The sequence below is a fragment of the Impatiens glandulifera genome, chromosome 7 (genome assembly GCF_907164915.1).
Source record: "Impatiens glandulifera chromosome 7, dImpGla2.1, whole genome shotgun sequence".
Taxonomy (NCBI): domain Eukaryota; kingdom Viridiplantae; phylum Streptophyta; class Magnoliopsida; order Ericales; family Balsaminaceae; genus Impatiens; species Impatiens glandulifera.
Genome location: NC_061868.1, coordinates 37,225,010 through 37,248,388, shown reverse-complemented (window position 1 = coordinate 37,248,388; position 23,379 = coordinate 37,225,010). Strand labels below are relative to the sequence as shown.

At 28.9% G+C, this 23,379-nt stretch overlaps 3 protein-coding genes across 3 annotated transcripts; 1 reads left to right on the top strand and 2 right to left on the bottom strand.

Annotated features, from left to right (window-relative positions):
* The first annotated feature begins 3,756 nt into the window (after positions 1–3,756).
* On the top strand, positions 3,757–5,849 carry LOC124945739 (dihydrolipoyllysine-residue acetyltransferase component 4 of pyruvate dehydrogenase complex, chloroplastic). The gene is made up of 5 exons (XM_047486228.1): positions 3,757–4,758; positions 4,850–5,041; positions 5,113–5,271; positions 5,358–5,441; positions 5,525–5,849. The coding sequence occupies exons 1-5, from the start codon at positions 3,865–3,867 to the stop codon at positions 5,627–5,629; spliced, it is 1,434 nt and encodes a 477-aa protein (XP_047342184.1). The 5' UTR covers positions 3,757–3,864; the 3' UTR covers positions 5,630–5,849.
* A 259-nt stretch (positions 5,850–6,108) lies between these two features.
* LOC124910586 (ACD11 homolog protein-like) lies at positions 6,109–7,477 on the bottom strand. The gene is made up of 5 exons (XM_047451257.1): positions 7,378–7,477; positions 7,046–7,292; positions 6,790–6,962; positions 6,451–6,596; positions 6,109–6,377 (listed from the first exon to the last, which is right to left on the bottom strand). The coding sequence occupies exons 1-5, from the start codon at positions 7,401–7,403 to the stop codon at positions 6,271–6,273; spliced, it is 699 nt and encodes a 232-aa protein (XP_047307213.1). The 5' UTR covers positions 7,404–7,477; the 3' UTR covers positions 6,109–6,270.
* A 2,038-nt stretch (positions 7,478–9,515) lies between these two features.
* LOC124944990 (ubiquitin receptor RAD23c-like) lies at positions 9,516–15,529 on the bottom strand. The gene is made up of 13 exons (XM_047485344.1): positions 15,290–15,529; positions 13,720–13,881; positions 13,481–13,522; positions 12,357–12,418; positions 12,198–12,245; positions 11,849–11,896; positions 11,561–11,738; positions 11,048–11,197; positions 10,891–10,962; positions 10,450–10,497; positions 10,236–10,351; positions 10,062–10,140; positions 9,516–9,931 (listed from the first exon to the last, which is right to left on the bottom strand). Exons 1-13 carry the CDS (start codon positions 15,353–15,355, stop codon positions 9,812–9,814), a joined length of 1,191 nt encoding a protein of 396 aa, XP_047341300.1. The 5' UTR covers positions 15,356–15,529; the 3' UTR covers positions 9,516–9,811.
* Positions 15,530–23,379: the final 7,850 nt, after the last annotated feature.

Here is a 23,379-nt window from a genome sequence, read left to right as displayed (position 1 = left end):
AAAACAACCTAATACCTTGATTTTTCATTAAAAGCTTCTCATATTGTAACTTCAAATTGATTTTTTTTAACAACTTTGTTAAAATATTTTAGAATTGGCATTCTTTGAAATATCTAGATCCGGAATAATTTGAAACATTTTTTTTATAATTAATATAAAACTTTATTTTATTCAAATATTTTATTATAATATTAATTTAGATTCTTAATTATATATTAATAAATTTAATAACGTTCTCGGTTTAAATCCATATCTCTATATATATATATATAATGATTAATTTTTAAAGTGTCCGGATTGCCGGGTCGAGAGCTGTGCTTAATTTGGATATATGTGAGAGTAAATGGATACTTGGGTCGGATTGTGGGTTGACCCGCCCATAAACTTAAAACGGTTAAAAATAAAATTAAAAAAGCTATAGGTATGGTTCAAACTTGCAACCTAACAAAACAGATACAACCTTTTAACCAACTAGGCTAATAACACTTTATATTTTAAATTTAACCCAAAATTTGATAAACGCGTGACATTTTAACAATATAAGTTCAACTTTTTAACTAACTAATCTGTATATATATAATGCTGCTTAATTTTTAAAGTGTCTAGATTGTCGGGTCGAGAGTTGTGGTTAATTTGGATATATGTGAGAGTAAATGGATATTTGGGTCGGATTGTGAGTTGACCCGCCCATAAACTTAAAACGGTTAAAAATAAAATTAAAAATGCTATAGGTATGGTTCGAACTTGCAACCTAACAAAATAAATACAACTTTTTAACCAACAAGGCTAATAACACTTTATATTTTAAATTCAACCCAAAATTTGATAAACGCGTAACATTTTAACAATATAAGTTCAACTTTTTAACTAACTAATCTATATATATATATAATGATGCTTAATTTTTAAAGTGTCCAGATTGCCGAGTCGAGAGCTGTGGTTAATTTGAATATATGTGAGAGTAAATGGATACTTGGGTCGGATTGTGGGTTGACCCGCCCATAAACTTAAAACGGTTAAAAAAATAATTAAAAATGCTATAGGTATGGTTCAAACTTGCAACCTAACAAAACATATACAACCTTTTAACCAACTAGGCTAATAACACTTTATATTTTAAATTCAACCCAAAATTTGATAAACGCGTGACATTTTAATAATATAAGTTCAACTTTTTAACTAACTAATCTGTATATATATATAATGCTGCTTAATTTTTAAAGTGTCTAGATTGTCGGGTCGAGAGCTGTGGTTAATTTGGATATATGTGAGAGTAAATGGATACTTGGGTCGGATTGTGGGTTGACCCGCCCATAAACTTAAAACGGTTAAAAATAAAATTAAAAATGCCATTGGTATGGTTAGAACTTGCAACCTAACAAAACAAATACAACTTTTTAACTAACAAGGCTAATAACACTTTATATTTTAAATTCAACCCAAAATTTGATAAACGTGTGACATTTTAACAATATAAGTTCAACTTTTTAACTAACTAATCTATATATATATATAATGATGCTTAATTTTTAAAGTGTCCGGATTGCCGGGTCGAGAGATGTGGTTAATTTGGATATATGTGAGAGTAAATGGATATTTGGGTCGGATTGTGGGTTGACCCGCCATAAAATTTTTACCGTAATATTTTTTTCACAATTTTATATTATTACTAGTTTACTCTAACTTAAGTTGTTATTAGCTTTTAGTCCAATATCATATTTTAGATGATAATTTAAATGACTTAAATACTATAATTATATTTTTTTATATAATAAATTTGTACCCTACAAATGCACCTTTGGATAGTTCACCTTATAAAATTTTATCATATTTATGAAATTTCCAAACCTTATAGTTTTACCATTTTATATTTTTTTTTGTTATAAGAAAATTCAAATTTCTTAATTTATTTTAATGTAGTACCTTAACTTGATTTTGAATTAAATTTGACCCTGACAAAACTGAAATTCAATTGACGTAAGATTATTGTTTTTAATTGATTTAGGTTCTCAAATTATGTTTCTTCAGTCAATTTTAAACCAAATGTTAGTTTAAAGTTAATATTTAACTATCTTTTACTATTATTTTAATTTTGAAACATATATAATTTAATATTAATTAATTAAGTTTTTAATAAAAATAAAATATGCACCCCAATTTATTTTTTGAAAAATATATATTTAGTTGTAAAACTAAACTACATTAAAAAATAAAACTTATAAAAACTGTACTTCCATAATATATATTTTGTGATTAAAATTAAAAAAATTTAAAAAAAAGATAAAAATTGAACTAAATGTGGTTTGAGTGAGTATATGATTCTTAAATAGAAAGTCTCCAATTCCAAAAAAAAAACATTTCATGAAAATTTTGAATAAATATATATGAATTTATTTGAGATGAAATAACATAATTCTTAAAAACTATATATATTAAGAAATGTTTTATAATACTAATTTTAGAAGTATATTTTAAAATACTAACATAAGAACTTCATTTGTATAATAATAAATAAATAAGAATTAGTTAAACATTGACTTCAAATGGAACCTTTTAAGTTAATTTTGATACTATGTTGAAGATCAAAATCAATTAAAATAATAATTTTATATTATAAATTTGATTGTTGAGTTAACATTGATTTCATATTGATTTGAGTGGACTTTTACTGTCCACTAAGTTTTATATATTCCAAATAATTTAACTTAATTATTTCATACTTCTTCTGAGTTTTGCCCTCTTTCTTGATTTAAAGATAACTGTACATCCACCACAATTTAACCTCTAGAAACGGTTAAATAGATGCATGGGTATTTGGGGTCCCGATGGGAATTGGATACCCGCCGGATTTTGCGATGAAGATAAAAAATAACATCAATCTAGTCTAGAATAGAAAAAGGGTCTTGTTAATTGCTGAGACGGGAGATTTGGTGAATTAATCTAAAATTTAATTCGATTTGAATCTCAAATACTATTTCGGATTGAATATTTTCGAATGGACTAAAATCAGATCAAATTGAGTCCGAATCGAATTAAATTATGATTATCTAAATTATCCAGAATACTTAGATAAAAATATATTTTTAATTTGTTTTTTTTTAAATTATATTTTACTTAAATATAATATAATTCTTTTTTACTTATTTCTTTCTGTATTGTAAACTTAAAAAAAATAATTATTATAAAAATATTTTAACACTATTTTTTTATAATTAAACATTAAATAATAAAATAAATGAAATAATTAGATTTTTTTAATTCAAGAGGAAGCATTTAACGGACTAATTCGAACCGAATCTGAATTACAGAATTGGATTAAATATTTCGGTTTAGATTAAATTTGGATCGAGTTTAATTCGTATAGTATTTGAATAATCTAATTAATTTAAAATTATTGAATAATTTGAAGTTGACATCTACAAATATATAAATATTTTTTAGTTTTGATTTTCCAAATAATATTAATCCAATCCATATTAATTAGTAGAATGGTTTGAATTACATATTGAAATAAATTTAATTTGAATTTAATACAAATAGAAAAAAAAACGAATTGATTTTACTCGTCACTGGTTATCGAGGTACCAAATTGTAAGTTAAATAAATATATTTAAATAGAATTTAGAAAACAATTTTAAATATTTGAACTTTGATATATTAGTTTTGGGATAAAAAATGATGAGAAAGTAAAATATAGGGAGCTGTTAGAAAGTTTAAAGAAAATAAGGGCCAGCTCAAACACTTGCGGATTGCACAAAGCTGAATCACATCGTCTTCTCCGCCATTTTTCCTACTTCCTCCCTTCCTGTCTCTACAATTCATCAATCTAACAACAACTGCATTTCATTCTACCATCTCTCTACAATGGCTTCCATAATTCAAGCTAGGGTTCCCAAAGTTCACTTATCATCTTCTTTCACATCATCAATGTCCAGACTCCAGTTACGTCCGTCCTCATTGCCAGTTATTAATCGGCGGAGGAGCTCGACTGTAACAGCTAAGATCAGAGAGATCTTCATGCCTGCTCTCAGCTCTACTATGACTGAAGGTAAGATCGTCTCCTGGATCAAATCCGAAGGCGAAGTCCTCTCCAAAGGCGAATCCGTCGTCGTTGTCGAATCTGATAAGGCTGATATGGACGTCGAGACCTTCTACGACGGCATTCTAGCTGTTATCGTCGTTGGAGAAGGTGAAGTTGCTCCTGTTGGTGCTCCTATCGGTTTACTCGCTGAAACCGAAGATGAAATTGCAGAAGCCAAAGCTAAGGCAGCAGCAGCCAATGTATCATCATCATCATCTCCTCCTCCTCCACCTGCTGCTCCAGTAGCTGCTGCTGCTCCTGCTCCTGTTCCAGTTAACTCTGCAACTCCAGCATCTAGTGACGGTCCAAAAAAGATCGTTTCAACGCCATATGCAAAGAAACTGGCGAAACAGCACAAAATCGATATCAATTCAGTCACCGGTACTGGACCTTTCGGTAGGATCACTCCGGCGGATATTGAATCTGCTGCTGGAATTAAGCCAGCGAGTCAGAGTCAGAGTCAGGTAGTAACCGCTGCACCTCCATCTTCATCACCACCTCCTCCTTCAAAGGAAGTTCCAACTACATCTTATCCCGAGATTGCAGGATCTTCTGTGGTTCCATTCACCACAATGCAATCAGCAGTGTCGAAAAACATGATTGAAAGCCTCTCGGTCCCAGTTTTTCGAGTTGGTTATCCTGTATCTACAGATGCTCTTGATGCTCTTTATGACAAGGTATTCAAATCAATCTGTTTTGTTTCTAGTTTGTCGAATTTGTTTTTTGTTGATAAGATATACATGTTGGTTGTTGTTGTTGTTGTTCAAGGTTAAGAAGAAGGGTGTGACAATGACAGCGTTGCTGGCAAAGGCGGCAGCCATGGCAATTGCACAGCATCCTATTGTGAATGCTACATGCAAGGATGGTAAGAGTTTTACCTACAATAACAGTATTAATATAGCTGTTGCTGTGGCAATTAACGGTGGACTGATAACCCCTGTTCTTCAGGACGCTGACAAGGTTTGTTTCTCGAGATTCCAATTTGAATAACTTCGTAAGATTCTTGTATTCATTTTCTTTATGGGTTGCAGTTGGATCTTTATCTGTTGTCTCAAAAATGGAAAGAATTGGTAGAGAAAGCTAGGTCAAAACAACTTCAGCCACATGAGTATAATTCAGGGACTTTTACTCTCTCCAATTTGGGCATGTTTGGAGTTGATAGGTTCGATGCTATTCTTCCACCAGGCCAGGTTTGTTTCTTCATTCCTAGATAAGTTTTCTTTACGTTTTCCTGCCTTCTATATGTGTAGTTTTACTCAAAGATCAATCGATGCAGGGGGCTATTATGGCTGTTGGAGCTTCTAAGCCAACTGTCGTTACTGATGCAGATGGTTTCTTCAGTGTCAAGAATAAGATGCTGGTAAGGGCTCCTTTACACAAATATATCTTTTGTGTCTTCTTGTAATGTCTGTCTTACAATTAAGACAACATTTGTTTTTACAGGTAAACGTTACTGCTGATCATCGGATCATCTATGGTGCTGATTTGGCTGCATTCTTGCAAACTTTCGCAAAGATTGTTCAGAATCCCGAGAGCCTTACAATGTAAAGGACATTCAAAGGGTAGGCAATTTGGTTATCTTTTATCATCATCATCATCATGTATTCTCGATCAATGAACCATGTTTCTCATTGTAGTAGTGTTTGGCAAATTTTGAGAACGAACAGGATTGAGACACTCAGTTATGTTTTTCATTTCTTTTTAACTTATAACTTGTTCCATCTCTATAAAATCTCTCATCCAAGTTGGAATGAGACATGTTCAATTATTCATCACAATCCCATTTTTTCATTTGGTATAAACAAATGAGCTTAAACATAACAAATATAAACTATAGATCAATGTTATTTTTTTTTATTTATAACAGAGAGGGGCATAAATAAATAAATTACATAATTTACCTAATAATCTTCTAGTATAGGTGATAGTATATATACTTTTGGCATGAAACTATGTACAAAGAAAGCATATAACCCGAAAACCTTGTTGGTGAAGAATGAAAAATGGTTTGCAGTCGGTCAGTAGCATCACCAATCCAAGCCGAAGTCCCTCAACTTTGTCTATGAATTTATATACCTGTTCATTTCATTTTCAGCTAGTTCATCTGTAACCAACAACACAAATCTGAAAACCTTGTTGGTGAAGAATATATTGAGATATGGTTTCAGTAAAGTCAATCATCATCGTCGTCACCAATCCAAGCTGATGTCTCTCGACACATACAACTTGTCTATGAATTCTATAACAGGCAACGATGCCTTTATATACCTGTTCATCTCCTTTTCAGCTAACTCATCTGTAACCAACAACACGAATCAAAATCGCGATCTATCGATGAAATATTGGTGGCAGATATTAGTTAATCTCACCAGTTGCATTCAATTTAAGTAGAAGTTGTTCCCTAGTTGGAAGAACACACATTCCAGCATAAGCTGCAGTCCTTACAGCCCATGTATGGTAAGGTGCACAAACATCTGCATAAGCTGTTGATGCTGCATCTTTCAACGAGCAAAATCTAAAACGTAAAACAAAAATTATGTATAGAATAATTAAACCGTTGTTATTGAGTATTGACGGAGAGCGAGAATTTGGTGTCATGAATGGTATCTGAAATGATGTGACAACACGTGATTGGGCATCATTCTCGACAACATTCATAACACCAAATTTCAGTTGTTATTATAGGTTTCAGTGAAGAAAAAACATACTCTGGTGATAAGAAATTCTTGAAGATTGCTCTAATCAGATCAAGTCCTTGTCTAACCCTACGTAAATTGCGTGAATTACTTCCCGGTGTTCTCACTGTATCGTTTCGCACATCAATATCCAGCATGCTACTCAACGTCTCGTATCGATTTCCAGCTTCAACAAGATTATGTACCTAATGATTTTGAATTATCATACGAGTCTAAGATCAGAACGGTTAATGAATGAATGTACGTACAATTAGGAAATGGATCTAACCTTGGAGACGTATTCCAGTTCGGCAAATCTGAAAGCCATGCCTAGGCATCCGAATAAGACGGAGACTAAGGAACATGCATCGCAAAACGGCTTCAATCTGAGTTCGCCGGGGCTAGTACCGGCATCATTCACCATTTTGGATAGATCCTCGAACGCCTCTGCCACAGCAGATAGCGGTCTCTGTTTTGTATTGTCGGAATCATCAAAGACGGGGTTATCATTGACCATATCGGGCATGGACATAGTCCTGTACCAAACAAACAACGCCAGAATTGAACATTTGAATGCGAAACAACGATTGTTTTATACAAATTCTTTTTGACAATTCTTACCTGTTGAATAGATATTTCAGAGCCATTGTTGATCTGTTTTAGGTATATGGAATGAAAATCGCTCTGCCTGCCTGATGTGAAAGGAAAAGAGAGGAAAGAGAGAATGAAATGAAAAGAGAGGAAAGAGAAAGGTCGACGAGAGAGTTTTACTATTCAGAATTTCGCGCCAATACGTTAACCGTTAATTATTATTATTATTATTAAATTATTAGTACATCAAAATTGAAAAAAATATATTTTTAAATATGTATTAACCTACTTAATTCAAGTTACAAAGTTGATTTTTAAGAACAAATGGCATGAATCCACATTAGTTATTCTTCATTCTTATTTTTTTTAAATGTCATTTTTTCATTAAAAAACACTCAAGATCTTGCGTTTAAAAAATTTTAAATAACAAAAGAACTTGTCTCTTATAGAATGTTATTGTTATATTTATTTTTTTCAAATTATCCACCAAGATGTTATTGTTTACTCCCCATCTTATCATTTTTTCTCAAAAGTGAGCTACGATACAACACAAGAATGTTCTGCAGAAGAACACATATGTCTCTAATAAAGTCACAATGAAGAAGAATGTGATTGATAACTTATTTGTTCTTCTTAAAGAGAAAACACTTACAAGTTAAATGCATCCTCTACTTTTTAAGTTTGACAATAATTAAAACTCTCTCGTAAATTGATTTCCATGGGAAAAAAATCTTAGATGGGATTTTAGTTTTTCACACTTTCTTTCAAGGGAACCGAGTTGGCACCCATTGGTTGGATGGTCGCATGGTAAATGACACTAGTTTTAAGATTCTAAGAGTCAGCCAGAATAAAACTAACGTCAGACTACGGTTGAATTGTAACTTGCATAAAGGTCTCTAATATGCTGTCAAGTATGTCCTCTTTAGCGAGTGAGAAACGTCAATGCAATATAATTCTCCATTTAGTGAGGCCGAAAATAAGTCTATGGCAGTTAACCACTCTAACTTTTTATTATTAGAGATCTCGTATAAGTCTTGAAAATAGTCAACCAATTTCCCTAGGATGCCACGTGTCATTCTATAAATCAACTTTCTTTAAGTTTGCCCACTAAAAAAGGGGAGGGTAAAGGTCTACGTCTTAGTAATGTGCCCTGGAGGCTACTACTCTTGTATTAATTCCCTAAAGATACCTCCATTTATCATGAAGTGCATACTTGGTAATGATGGTATTCTTCCAAAGACTATCATTCTCATTATTTAAACATCCACCATCACTTACAAAGAGACAAAATATTAAAAAGAGATATATCCTTGATTTCAAAACTACCTTCAAAGATGCTAAGTTTTGTAATGCCTCACCTAACTAGATAAATGACCATTGTAGAGTTAATGCTACCTTAGAAAAAGTTTCTCATTATAGATTCAATTTTATTCACCATAGAGACTCAGATAGAGTGAGGGACATAATGAAAGTGAAAATTATGACAAGAGATTCTTCATGAAACTAATCTTCTCCCTTAGAGAGAAGTTTGTTCTTCCAAAGATTCTATCTATCTTTCATTTTCTGAGCTATAAAGTTTCAGATGTCCTTACAACTACCCCAAGTACTTGAAAGAAATATGTCCGATTTTGAATCCAAAATGTCAGCCAATACATTTATGTTTGAGATATTACCAATGAAAAAAAGCTATGACTTATCTCTATTAATCATGAGCCTTGAACACGCCTAAAAAATGATGAGGAGCTTTCTAAAAACATAGATGTTATCGAAAGTGGATTTCGCAAGATAAAGTGTGGCATCTGCGAAAAGATGAGTAATGAAGTAAGTTTGTCTCGATATTTCCAAATTTATTCCCATGAGAGCCTTGTGGTGGCTGCCTTCTCAAAAAGTTTATTAGACTAGGCTGGTTGCATGAAGAAATTTTTTTATTCTGATGTAACCAATTTTGTAGCTAAAATATTATCCCCTAAAATAAGCAAACAAGAATTAACACAACCATTGAATCAATAGTTTTATTCTCTTCTTCCTAAAATAACATTTGGAATCAGTTTTGTTCATAATTAAATTCATATTATTATCCAAATGTAGGTTATTTTTTTCATCAAATTTAGAGTTAAACACTCCATCATAAGCAGTATATTAGAAATAAAAAACAAAGGCAAATGAAAAAAGAAGAAGCAATCTACTACATTTATCTGTTGCCATCATCATAAGTTATTATATGGACATTGTCCATCTTTTTTTGCAGCAACAATCAATGTTATATCCCATCCATTCAACCATATCGGAGTGTTGCATAAAGACAGAACAGAAGACCCAACTAGAAAATGAGACAAGTGCTATTGTCAAGATTTAAGAAAAAAAAACAAAAAAAAAGTATGAACAACATGACGAGGAGTCTCATCAAAGTAAAAGGGGAAGAAATAAATAGAAACCAGTTTCTCCCAAACATAAATATAATTACTTATTGTTCCTCAAACTCGTGCATGTGGTCCAAAAGGTAATTTGCAGCAAGTTCCTCGTTCTTGTTGCACGCAAAGAACACCTCCAGTACCAGCGCCCTTTCGAATCCCATCCCTTCAAGCTGTCCGTATCACAACAAAAACTTAAGACCTTAGATGTACAACCATTTGGAGAAAATGACTAAAATATCCTTGTTATAACCATAAAGTAAGGTTAATATAGTATTGTGGTTGAATGATACTACTACTTACACGTTCAATGGCTTCACGCTCCTCAGGAGTAACAGTTACAGACTGTGGCATTCCCCCAGCAAGCTGGTTCAATAAGTTCCTAATAAAAAGAAATTCATTCCAAGACAAATTTGAGCATTTTGAAGAATATTGAATTATAAAAAACCAAATCAAGCAAGACCAATATCTTATTACCCTTCTCCACCACTGCCTTCAACAGGTTCATTGATCAGGCGAAGAAAATCAGATTGATGCTCCTGTATAAGCCTCATTAGATGAGGATTTTGCTTCCCTAGCTCCTGAAGCATAGGCTGCCCTCGACAAAGATAAATAAAAAAAGTAACAAAAGATTAATGATCCTCACCAATAAAGAAACAACATTCAACAACAGACAAAAATAAAAATAAACCTGTAAAATTTGTGGATTTGCTTGCACCATGGCTCTTAATGCTTGAAACTGAGACAATAACATATGAGTAAGTACTTATTTAAATTAAGTTAATTTATCTGCTGTTATTTCAACTCAAATTAAGCTAAAAGATATTAAACTGCAAAATCTGGTTTAATTCAGTAAGCTATGCATCAGTTAACTCAGTACATAATAAAAATGCCTTAAAAGACAACTTTAACCCTTAGAAGTTATTCAAATTATGTAAATATAAGCATAAAATAGTCATTAACACCTTTTCCAACAACACTAGTTCCATATCTTATCATATCATCTTACTGACATTTCAAGTAATTAAAATTGAGATATTAAGTATACTTAACTCGTTCGGCACTTAAAAATTCAGTATTCAACACTTGATTTTCAGTTTTATCACACAAACAAATTCATTACAACACATACTTGTTGACTATTACGCAGAAAATCCAGTGTGCCTGCACCCGCAGTGTTGGACCCCCCCATGCTTGGCAGACCCTAATTGCAAGATCATACACCAGTCAGCAATCAATCATGCATTGAAGTGAGACAGAATGACAATGAAATTGGGTAAATAAACTACCTGAGGAAACAAATCTAATGGATTTGCATTAGGTCCACTAGAAGGAACAGGAAGTGCTGCTGTGATATCTTGTGCTGCTACTGGTTGAGGAGGCTGAGCAGGAGCACCAGGTGGTGGGGCGGCGACAGCATCAGCTTGCTCAGGAATCCCCTGCAAATTACCAAATTTCACACAATCAAGTTAAAGGTACAGTCTTAACATGTGTTCAAGAAAATAAAGGAGATAATAATTCATTTACATTAACGAATTCCAGTTTCCTCTTCTTTTTTTTCTTTTTCATTTCACCGTTTCTATCTTTTGCTTTTTTTCAATCGATTTTATACAAGTTTAACTTTTATATGTATAAAAAAGGAGATAATTCATGTTAGCATCTTCAATTGATAGATATGGGTAATTGACAATAGAACAGAGACAACATGAAATACATATTTCGGACAATAACAAATCCATGCAAACTAAGAAGCTAGAAAAACATGAAAATGTGCAGATTAGCAGCATAGAGTAGGCACTTACCGAGTACAAATATTCAACTGCCCTCTCGGGGTTGTTAAAAGCAGCACGAAGAGCTCGAACAACAGTGTCCCTGTCCCACATACCTCCACCCATGTCCAGAATTTGTTGGATAGTTCCCTCGAGATTACTTCCAGCAACTAGATTTGAAGCTGCTTGACCATATACATCAGTCTCTGACCTGATTCAACATGCTACTGAAACTCATTACTGGATCCATATAGGACACTATAACAAATTAATCTTCAGATTATAGAAGATAAGCCGACACAATGAAGGAACTATACCCACCCTGCAATCACAGGTGTAGCTGAAGCTGCTGCTGGGACGGGAATTGGACTGTAGAACAGAAATGATGTATGAAACCAAAAACAGAAATACTAGAAAACCATGCTACAGCAATTTATTATCTGTCATAGGAAACTCATATATTTTAGAACATGGTTTTCTAAGCTTAGCACCATGACCCCAAACTTAATACAAGGTGCTTTCTGTGGATATTGAACCTGAGACCTCAGTCTCTGAGTTCAACACTCTTATTGCCACTTGAGTTACACACTGGGTGGGCATATATGATACTTTAAACCAAATAATCTTTAGATTAAAGAAGATGAGCCCCAATTGAAGGAACAATACCCACCCTGCAATAACCGGTGCAGCAGGAGCTGCTGCTGGGACAGGAATTGAACTGCAGAGAAGAAATGATGCATGAGGTAAAAAAAATACAAAGGTACTAGAAAACATTAATCTGCAAAAGATTCATCTTTGCACACAATCCACAAAGCTGTGTGGAACTCACACTGTTGAGGATGCTGGTGGGGGTTGAGGGGTTGCAGTAGGTGGAGCACTTGTCTGTGGTGCCTACATATTGTATAATAAGATATGAAAATCCAACTTTATATAGTTTATCCATTAGTAGGTCACTGGAGCTAAATAAACGACCGAGGAAAAAGTACCACAGTTATAAAAGGCTCCACATGAACAGGTGTTAGTGATTCAAAACAAAATATTTGAAAATCAGGTTGTGCAAGACCATACTGAGTTAATGTAGGAAATTTGATGGATTTGTTATTCCAATATAGGGTAGGGGGTTCACGAGGCTGTTTCTGTTCTAAATTGTTTTTTCCTAAAACAACGGCATTAATACTAAACCTTGTTAGGTGAGTTTTTCACTAAATATAGGTGCACTACATATTTCAAGATGCAAGGTACACATTTACCTGATGTTCATTTTCCTCTACATTTATTTTTATTATTTGACAAGAGCAGTCCTGAATACTTGCCGAATCTATTATCTCTTAAGTTATGTTTGGTTTCTGCAAAATTTGGAATTAGAATTGGGGGTCCAATTCCAAAATCTTACATTGTTTGATGACATAAAATAAAGAATTTGAATTATCATTTCAATAGAATTGAATGTATATGACATTTTAAGTTTCAACTTCATCCTTCCTCCTCCGGAATTGTAATCAATGATTACTCCAAACATAATAATTGTAATTCCAATTCTTATAAAATTGGAATCATAATTGCAATTCTAATTCCAACTCCAAACTTAGCCTTATATTTTGGGAGCATGATATATTGGAGTATTGCAAACTCAAGTGAAAATGAAGGGAAAATTGAGAATAGCATCAAGAGAAGAGTCCTCCATTAGAAAAGATCAAAAGCATGCAGCTAAAACTGAAAGATGCATAAATTCAACTTCTAATTCATCTTAGAAGTCCACGTGATATTACCACCATGGACAATTCATTAGATGCATAAATTCTTCTTTCAGATTACGAATTGTCTAGAAATTCTATACTTGATTTACCATGTAAAAGAACTGAAAAGAGAACAAGGCTCATGAGTTTTAGCACACTTTTTGCCACTTCAACTTCTATATAAAAATACAATTGGTACTAAGTTTATTATACTCACCTTCACTGCGGGTGCCGAACTTTCACCTGTTGAGGCCTTGGTCTGACAATAGTTGTTATCAAAAGTATTAGTTAACTAGCAACAAGAAACAATATGACGAAAATAACATTCATTACAAAGAAACGATTGAATAACATTTATCAAAATCAGACACGTGTTTAACACTGTTCAAGAAAAATATTATGAAAATGAAAAGAAAAATATTTCTGTTTCTTTTCATTGGAAAAGATTACATTTACCTTAGAAAGCATGATGACAATAAAGCTGTTTTCAGCAACCTTGTTCTCTTCCAATGTAGTTCCATCCTTTAGAACCTTCCCTTGATAAATAAGCATCTGCTGTGCAGCAGGATATACATCTGCTCCTTGGACAGACTCTATGTTTTTTTTAACATCAGCAACCTAGAGAAGTAGTTATCAGCATAAGACGAAAATAGAAATCAACAAATGGAGCAATTAAAACTAAAAATAAGGATCAAAGTTGAAAACAAGCTCTATAGTACTCGTCTCTCTAGCTCCTAGTATCCTCTTACATGCTAGATGGACCTTCAAGAGGTATGCATTTAATTAATTCACAATGAGTAAACATATATAAATGGATTGGGATAAGAATGTAACACAAATTTAGGTCTTTCGGGAACATTAATTTGTTAGGATAATCAAGAAACCAATATCATGGGAACAAGAAAAGAGTACTTCCAGCCTTTAACATAGTACCTGTCAGATTGACCAACATTTTCACTGGCTTAGACATTAATAAACAGGGTAGTTTGAAGCATAAGAAAAGACATCATAACAAACACTCGAACAAATGTTACACACAATGATCATCCTCTATTTATGTAGTTTAATGTAGTTAGTAATGTCATATAGATCTGAGTACTTTAGAAGAAGGTATTAACCAGTTCACTTCAATCTCAGCAAATCAGACTCTTATTCTTATACTATCTTGTTCAAAGAATAAGGAATCATAATCAAACTTTTCTTAGTATAGCCTTGTGTGGCTTATTGTATCATCTGGACCATGTCCTCTCGAATATGGCTAGACATCACATAACCCTTGGAAATATCCAAGAAGGTTCCCAAATCTCAATCAGCTGACAAACTAGAAAGTAGGGAGAAAAGAAAGCAAAAGGACAAGCAGTGAGTGGATAGGATGGGACATGTAAGTCTGCTGTAGTAAAATCAACTACTGATGTCACCAAACAAGGAGAAAATCTTTAAAGTAGAAATCTTTCATTCTGGGCATATAATATAAGATATATGGAGCCAGCAGGTAAAAGGCTTGGATTTCACAAAATTCCACTGGTGAACTAAACTGTATTAGCCTTAGCTGGGTATAATCAAAATCTATTTTGCAAATAATTACTAACAATGATACTAGCTCATAAAAAAACATTCAAAATCTGATTTCAACCTCACACCAGCACAAAAAGTAATACCGATATTTTCAGTCACCAGTAATATAAACATCATTGACGTCAAAACCAATGTAAATCACAATTTATTCAAATAATCTAACAAGGACGATATACAGTTATTTCTTCATCAATTTGCATTATACGGGGAAAACAAGAAACATGTCAATATTCACATAGGAAAACAATCATCAAAAACCCAACAATTATCGGTTCTACCCATTCATTCAAAGAGTGCGGCTCTTAAAACTCAAATTCATACAAAGTTAATAAGTAAAGTTTCTAAATTTCATTATATCCAGTCCGCCCATGTAACATTTGATAGAACGAAAACCCTAACAGATAGATAGATAACCCAAAATGTCAATCAAAAGCGAATAAACCATGCTTACCGTATCTTCAGGCTTCACTCCGATTTCGAAGTGAGTACCCTTCAAAGTCTTGACAAAAATCTTCATATTTACTCAACTGTTATGTTCGATCTCCGATCCTACGAGCCCGACTGTAGATTACGCCGGCGCTCCGATCCAACGTCGACTACTTAAGTCTATACCCTAGATAGAATGATGAAAGTAGAATTCAGGAGAGAGAGAGAGAGAGAGTAAGAATCCTTGAAGCCTTATATTCAGCTTCGCTGTTAAATCTGCACGGAAGATGCGTCGTCAAGAAATATCGCGCTTTATAACGACGTCGTATTATACACTACTAATCTGTTGTTTATCCTCCAAGAAATAATATTATAGATAGACGGCCTGATTTTTAAGTATGTCCCTAATGTTTTTCGCTATTTAAATATGAACCCTCAGATATTTTAGATTTTGAAGTAGAAAAGTGATGTTAGATATTTTGATTTTTTTTTTATAATTTATTGATTATCTTTATTTGGTGATTTAATTTATTAATAATATTAAAAAATTTAAAAAGTAAATCATTTTTGCTTTCTCAACTTTTTACAAATTCACTTTCTACAACATTGATTTTTAACCATTAGTCACATCCAAATTTTGTCTGTAATAAATATTTTGAAATATCAATTAGAATAGGCAACTTTATGGTGCATTGTTGATCATGGTCTGATTCTGCTATTCCCAAGTTGACGAAGGTTTGTCGTAGAAAATGAAAAATAAATAAAATTTTATATATATGTACGGGCTAGAGGTTTAACTTAAATGGTTTCGGTTAAGTCCGATTTAATCTCTTATTTTAAGAACCAATTAATCATATTAGTATCGGTTTTACTAATTTAACCATGAACTAATAATTCAATTTTCTAAATTAATTAATCAACTCTTTAAATGATATTTTTTTAAATTATTTTTTGCGTCATACTATTTTCTTCATTTTTTTTTATCTATGTAATAATATATTATATTATTATTATTATAATATAATAATATTTTTATATATTTAGAATATATTACAATATATTATATTATTGTAATAATATAATATATTTTAAATGTTTCTATTTGTAAACTAATAGTCATCTAAATTATATATTTTTTTTTAAAAATAATTCTATACGAAATATAATTTAAAAATAACTAATATATATATAAATTTATAAATATTATTTATAATATTTATAAAATAACTAATATAAATATATATGATTAAATTATTAACAGTTTGAAAAATAGTTTAACCAAAAATCGAACCCTAAACCGATAAAATAAAATTGGTAAGCTACCAGTTTTGTTTGATTATATATTTTTCCGTTTTTTTAATAAGGCAATTAATACTGTCTTATTTTGATAGTCCTAAATTCTTAAAATTATAATATTTATTAGTTATTTAATTAATTAATAAATATATATTATAAATTAATATATTTTTCTCTTAATTATATTAATATATTTTATATGAAAAATGTTATATAATAGATATTATAATTATATATTTAATTTATGTATATATTTTAATTTTGTTAGAATTATGATTATTATTAATTTTTGTTTTAGATTTGTGGGCCTAAGAAATTTATTTTTAAATGGGCCTAATTCTTAGGCCAGTCATAGTCATGAGTCATGACCTTATTTTACCTCAAATATCTTATGTTTTGTTTTTAAAGATAAGTTTGTTTGAATTATAGAGGGAATTTACTTTTGAAAAAAATGATGGTTATCTATTATCTTCTCTACCAATTATACCAGCCGCAGCAGGGGAGCAAATGAGGTGTTATTTGGGTGTCAAAAGAGGAGGGTGGGAGGCAGCAGGGGGGCAAAAATGGGGATCAAATTTTGGGTGTCAAAATTTGATACGGGTGTCAAATTTTGTTTGGCCAATGAGACGCTGCCATGTGGCAGTTTAATATTTACTTTTGATTTTATTTTCTTATTTTAAAAATACATTTTAATAATAATTGATCAATAAAAAAAAAAAAAAAAATTATATCAATATTTTTTATTTTTCACGATCTATAATAGAGACTTGGTTTGTGTCATTTGGACACCAAAAAATTTCAGAAATTTTCTACCATATTATCATCCTTGTTTGTATCACCTTTCTTTTGAAATCTTCGTTTAAAAATTAAAAATTACCAATGTTTAGAGTGTTTGTTTTCTAATTCGTTTTAAATAATATTTGTATGTTGATGAATAATATTGTTTGTGGTTAAAAAAAATAAAATTATGTATATGTTTAAATGATGTGGAAGTGAGAGAAAGTGAAAAAGTAATTTTGATACCTTGAATAACACGCTGCTGTATGAAATGTTAAAAAGTGGGTGTTAAAAGAGGTGTTAAGCTGACGTGGCAGGGTGTTAAATGAAAAAATTTGACACCTGCTGTGGGTAGTCTTATAAGTCTTACTTATTTTTAACTTTACAATTTGTTATATTTTAATTTATTAATTTTATTTCTCTCTTATATCAGGATATGTCAAGTAACTTATAATTTCTTATTTATTTGTTGTAACTCCTCTTTAAACTAAAGATGAATTACTATTGATAACAAATTTGTTGTAAAAAAATGTCATTAGAATTCTTTGTTACATATAAAACCTTACATTAAAATTTAATATTGTATGCAAAAGACCTTGTGGTAAAAATCATTTCTACAAGTAAGTAAGTTTACATGATAAAAATGTTTCAAGCTAAATTTTACTATTAAATAATTAAATTATCAAATTTTCATTTAATTAGGTATTTTTTACTATGAAAATAACCATCTTCTTATTTTTAGTCATGGCCTGAAATTGAAGCCCATTATTATAAATTTGGGCTGATAATGATGTAGTCCACTCATATGGATTATGGAGTGGATTGATATTTTAATTTATAAAAGGTAAGGAATCCATGGCCCATTTGGAAATAATTTTGTGAGTGTTTTTGAGCTCATCTTTTTTGGTACATATAAAAAATAACTTCTCACTCAATTAAAATTTAGTTTAAATAATATTATTTGATAAAGACAATTATTAAAAAAAAAAGTGATTCTTTTTCAAAAACAAATAATTTTTGGTTAATGTGAAACTTTTTTTTATGCCAATCACATCTAATTCATTTATTTTTAAAGAGTATTAAGTGGAAGCATATAATAAATTCAGATATTCTATTTTATTGTTCATCCATGTGTAAAATTTGGGGTAAAAAATTTTGCAAAATTTGTTGAAAATTTTATGGGTAATATTTAGTTCAATTAAAGACTTTTGGATGCATGACTCACAATTGTAACATTGTTTATATTGATAATAAATGGGTTTATTGTTTTAATCTATCATTTAGTTCAATTAAAACAAATCCTATTTGTTATTTATAATTTATTTTAAATCAAATCAAAATATGATTTTATTTGCTTGTTCTTTTATCTCTTGTAGTTGTTTATTGATCAATTATCTTTATAAAATGATGATTAATTATAATAAAACCATCTCAACTAATGTGTATGGATTGGGTGATTCCAAAAAGAGTATAATTAATTAGGTGGGAAATGGGATAATTAATAATCCAAAGTCAAGTTCAATGTTTATGGTAGGGGAGGTTGTTGCTTTTTAATTTAATTAGTAGCTTAGCTATGAATCAAAAGTAACTAAACCAACAAATATGGATCAATGGCCAAAGGTGTTGTAAAAGCAATTTCCAAAAACTATTTATAATTTTAATGACATGTTTGTTAGATAAGCTTTGCATTATGTATAAATAATGAAAAAAAAATTATTGAAATATAAAATTACTGTTACAATCTTCTTATTTTTCAATGAGATATGCAAAATTTGAAAGTTTTTGTTTTGAAAGATTAATGTTTGTATTACTAACATTTTAAATAAATAAAAGAAAATGGAAAGAGAAAAAGAAAAAGAAAGGGAATAAGAAAATAATATATGCTCCTTTACAATAATATTTAATCTAAATGACCTTGTACTTTAAAACAATACAATTATATTTAAATAATAAGTAGATGTTGTATAAAATAAATTACAAAAATAATATATATATATAATTATAATTAATTAAGAAGCATCATACATAACTTTTATTTTGCACATGTTCCTAATTTTATGTTTTTAAATAAGTTTTTTTATTTATTATTATGGAAGTTTAATATAATAACTTTTATTACTAAATGTCCTAATTTTATGTTTCTAGTTGGTTACATATATAGTTTTATATTTGGTTTATAAATTAATTTTTATTTTGTTAATCCTAAATTTATTTAATTAATAAATACATGTTGACTAATTATATATATATATATTATAAAATAAATTACAAAATAAATATATATATATATTCAATTATAATTACGAAAGTTTATATAAAATAACTTTTATAATGCAAATGTCCTAATTTTATGTTTTTAGTTAATTTATATAGTTTTTAGTTTATTCTTCAATTAATTTATATAAATTAATATTTATTTTGTTAATCTTAAATTTATTTAATTAATAATTTAGATAAAATCGTTCTCTCATAGTAATTTTTTTTTTTGTTTTGCAATTGTCTCATAATGTCTCTCTGGAATATATTTTAATGAGGTAAGTATATTTAATTCTTGTATAATTTTATACACAAAATACAAACATCTACTACTCATTCATTTATACTAGTTTTTTTTAATTATTATTACTTTAAATTGAAATATGTGAGAACTATATAATTTAACGAGTAAAGAAAACTATGAATAACTAGAAATTTAGTAGTAGCTGCAAGTTTACTAATTTGGATAATCATCACAAAACATTTTTGGAGTCCCTTTGAAAAATGTAAACATTTTTTTGAGTGATTTTTAAATAAATTGATTAGTTTTTTTACTTTAGTTGAATGGATATTTTATTTTTGTAAAGTTACACTATTTTCTTATGTGTGTTAATAATTGAACCCAGTAATATGATTCTAGAAGAAAGCCCACAAATACAAATATTGGTCTTTTTTTCACATTTTCTTCCCGAACTCCTAATATCAAGTTATATTCGAGCCTTTAACTAGACCCGAAACAATTTCATTATTAAGAAAGATAGATGTCGTGATTTTAATCGTAATGCTAACTTTTTATATTAAAAAAAATATATATATTATACATTTAAATGTAAATTAATATTGCAATTGAATTTTAATTTTAAACGCTTTAAATAGCCTTAAATATAAGTAAAAATTATAATTGAATTGAATTTAAACCTCAGGCAAATAATGTACTATTACTATTGTAGTCTTGTATCAACAATTAGTGACTGTGGATGAATCAACAATCTATTGTCAATTAACAATGTCATTATTAATCAAGAAATATTATTCATTGATTAATCAAGAATTAATGATTTAACGCATTAGATGATAAATAAGCGTTTGCTATATTTTTATTCTCGATCAATAACCAAATTAAAGTCGCTTAATTTTTTTCAACAATATAAAAGAATAATTAATTTGTCCATGTCTATTACAGGTAAAATCATCTTATTGTGAAGGTTTTTCGAATTTTTCACTCAACAAATTCTTCGTTATAGTATTTTTGTGTGCTAAATCATTACAAAGAACATAAGAAGAAATCATCAACAAAAAGTTATATACAAACAAGACCCGGAAAACTGTTTTTAAGAGGTATTCAACACATATTTCAGATGAACCTTTTTATTCGATAATTAAATTTCTTAATATATTTTACTTATTTCTAACATAAAAGATAAGTTGTATGTCCTAAAAACATCATAATGTATCAATTATAAAGGAACAATCTTTTTGAGTATAAATAAAAAGAGATTGACAAACTATATAATTCTTAACAGATTCTTTTCTTTCTTAATGATCTAGTGTATATTTAACTATTATTAAAGTCTAGAAATCAACACCCCATAATATATATAATCTAAACTCAATTAAACCGCAAAATCCAATGGATGATCCAAGAATATTTTAGTGAAAATTATTTGGATGAATTAAATACATATGGAACTGTTTAAAACTATAGGGTTTGAAGATAACAATAAAATTATTTTATGTGGTTGATATCTAACAATGAACATAAAAAGTTCATTTTAAAATTATTGTATAAAAATGATTTTATAGTTACATAACTGTACAAGAAAGATATATATATATATATATATCAACAAATTGATTGTATAATAGACATCATGAATTTAGTTGAATTCAGTTTATCAGTTAATTAGTTGTTTATTCCATCTATAATTTTCTATCAATTGTTTTTTTTTTATTTTAATAATCTTGGGCATGTTTGATTTAGCGTTTATAAACAGCTTATTTGCGTCTGCGTAATAAACATTTAAATTATAAATATAAATACATTATGATTTTTTTTATTTATAATTATAATTTTAGAAATTAAACTAGCCTTAATTATCTAAAAGTATTGAATTACAATTGAAATGAATTATAATAAGAATAAAGTGAGAGAACTCAAAAATAAATGGAAAAAATTAGATCGGAGGTAGAGTGTAAAAATTTAAAAAATATATATAATAATAATAAATTGTTTTTTTATTCATATCATTTATTTTAGAATATATAATTTTTTTAATTTAAGTCATTTATTAATATTTAAAATTATATATTAAAAAAAAACCTTATAAAAATTAATATATTAATATAATTTATTTTGAATATATATTATTTTTTAATTTAAATTATCTATTAATATTTAAAATTAAATTAATAAATATATATAACATTATATATATAATATTAATTATTAAATACTATTATAAATATAAAAAATAGCCAAACTTAATCATATCAAACTAGTCCCTCATCTAGATTTTTTTTTTTTTATTTACTGTTTTTTCTAAAACTTAACATTAATATATATATATATATATATAGTTCATTTTAAAATTATTGTATAAAAATGATTTTATAGTTACATAACTGTACAAGATATATATTTTATAATAGACATCATGAATTTAGTTGAATTCAGTTTATCAGTTAATTAGTTGTTTATTCCATCTATAATTTTCTATCAATTGTTTTTGTATTTTAATAATCTTATCTAGAGTTTGTTTAATTTACTGTTTTTTCCAAAACTTAACATTAATATATATATATATATATTGTTTGCAGTGACTTGTTATTGTCAAATACACTAAAGACAAGTAAACTTGTCAAAAGTCAGAAACAGTGGTGTCTGGATTTTGAAATTGAAATAATTTCCTTATAGTGTCTTGTTTGAAATTAGGTGGAAAAAATCTTTCATTTTAGCTGCAGTAACAATTAGCTGTGTTTGAGATGAATTAGACTTACCTCAAAGATTTTATTTGAAAATTATGTTTTTTTTTTGACATGTGTTAAGAATGTAAATGTTGACTGTATACAAAATATTAACATTTTTAATTTATCATGTAACAATTTCAATAAATATATATATAGTATTAGTGATTGTCTCTCAATATAATAATTAGTTATTACAATAATAAAGAATTGAAACAAATGAAATCTTTTTTTTTTTCAATCTTTCTTTTCAAAACATAATCATAATACAATAATATTTTATTTAATTTATTTATTAATTTTTGTTATTATTTTAAAAAAATATAATATATATTTTAAAATATATATATTTATATATTTTATTATTTAATCTATTCCTTCTCACTCGTTACATTAAAAATATATATATATATATATATATATATATATATATATATATATATATATATATATATATATATATATAAATATATAAGTTAATTAAAAAAACATATAAATATATATTTACAAATTACAAGAAAAAGAGAGATAAACAGAAAGTGAAATTAAAATAAACTTTTTGATTAATTATCTAGTCCTCTTCACTTTCCATATCATTTGTTGCAATTATTTTTTTATTAACTAATTAATTAAATAACTAATAATACTATATTTTAAAATTTTTAATAAATTTGGGACCTTTAAAAAGTGGTCCTCTGCCCGGGCTCCAACCAAACAAAAACTTAAAGTTCAACCACTCTCATAATTGTAAAAAAAAAAAAAAAAGATAAAAAAAAGTTGATTGTACAAAATTCAAAAACCAATTTGTACATACCTCTTTAG

What these genes read in the sequence shown, in the direction of transcription:
- LOC124945739 (XM_047486228.1), top strand. Translation starts at nt 3,865, where the DNA reads ATGGCTTCCATAATTCAAGCTAGGGTTCCCAAAGTTCACTTATCATCT. An exon ending in CTATTCTTCCACCAGGCCAG is followed by an intron (nt 5,272 to 5,357) that starts GTTTGTTTCTTC and finishes CAATCGATGCAG; the next exon opens with GGGGCTATTATGGCTGTTGG. An exon ending in GTGTCAAGAATAAGATGCTG is followed by an intron (nt 5,442 to 5,524) that starts GTAAGGGCTCCT and finishes TTGTTTTTACAG; the next exon opens with GTAAACGTTACTGCTGATCA.
- LOC124910586 (XM_047451257.1), bottom strand. Translation starts at nt 7,403, where the DNA reads ATGGCTCTGAAATATCTATTCAACAG. An exon ending in AACTGGAATACGTCTCCAAG is followed by an intron (nt 6,963 to 7,045) that starts GTTAGATCCATT and finishes CAAAATCATTAG; the next exon opens with GTACATAATCTTGTTGAAGC. An exon ending in AAGAATTTCTTATCACCAGA is followed by an intron (nt 6,597 to 6,789) that starts GTATGTTTTTTC and finishes TTTACGTTTTAG; the next exon opens with ATTTTGCTCGTTGAAAGATG.
- LOC124944990 (XM_047485344.1), bottom strand. Translation starts at nt 15,355, where the DNA reads ATGAAGATTTTTGTCAAGACTTTGAAGGGTACTCACTTCGAAATCGGA. An exon ending in GTTCGGCACCCGCAGTGAAG is followed by an intron (nt 12,419 to 13,480) that starts GTGAGTATAATA and finishes TACAATATGTAG; the next exon opens with GCACCACAGACAAGTGCTCC. An exon ending in CCACCAGCATCCTCAACAGT is followed by an intron (nt 12,246 to 12,356) that starts GTGAGTTCCACA and finishes TCTTCTCTGCAG; the next exon opens with TTCAATTCCTGTCCCAGCAG.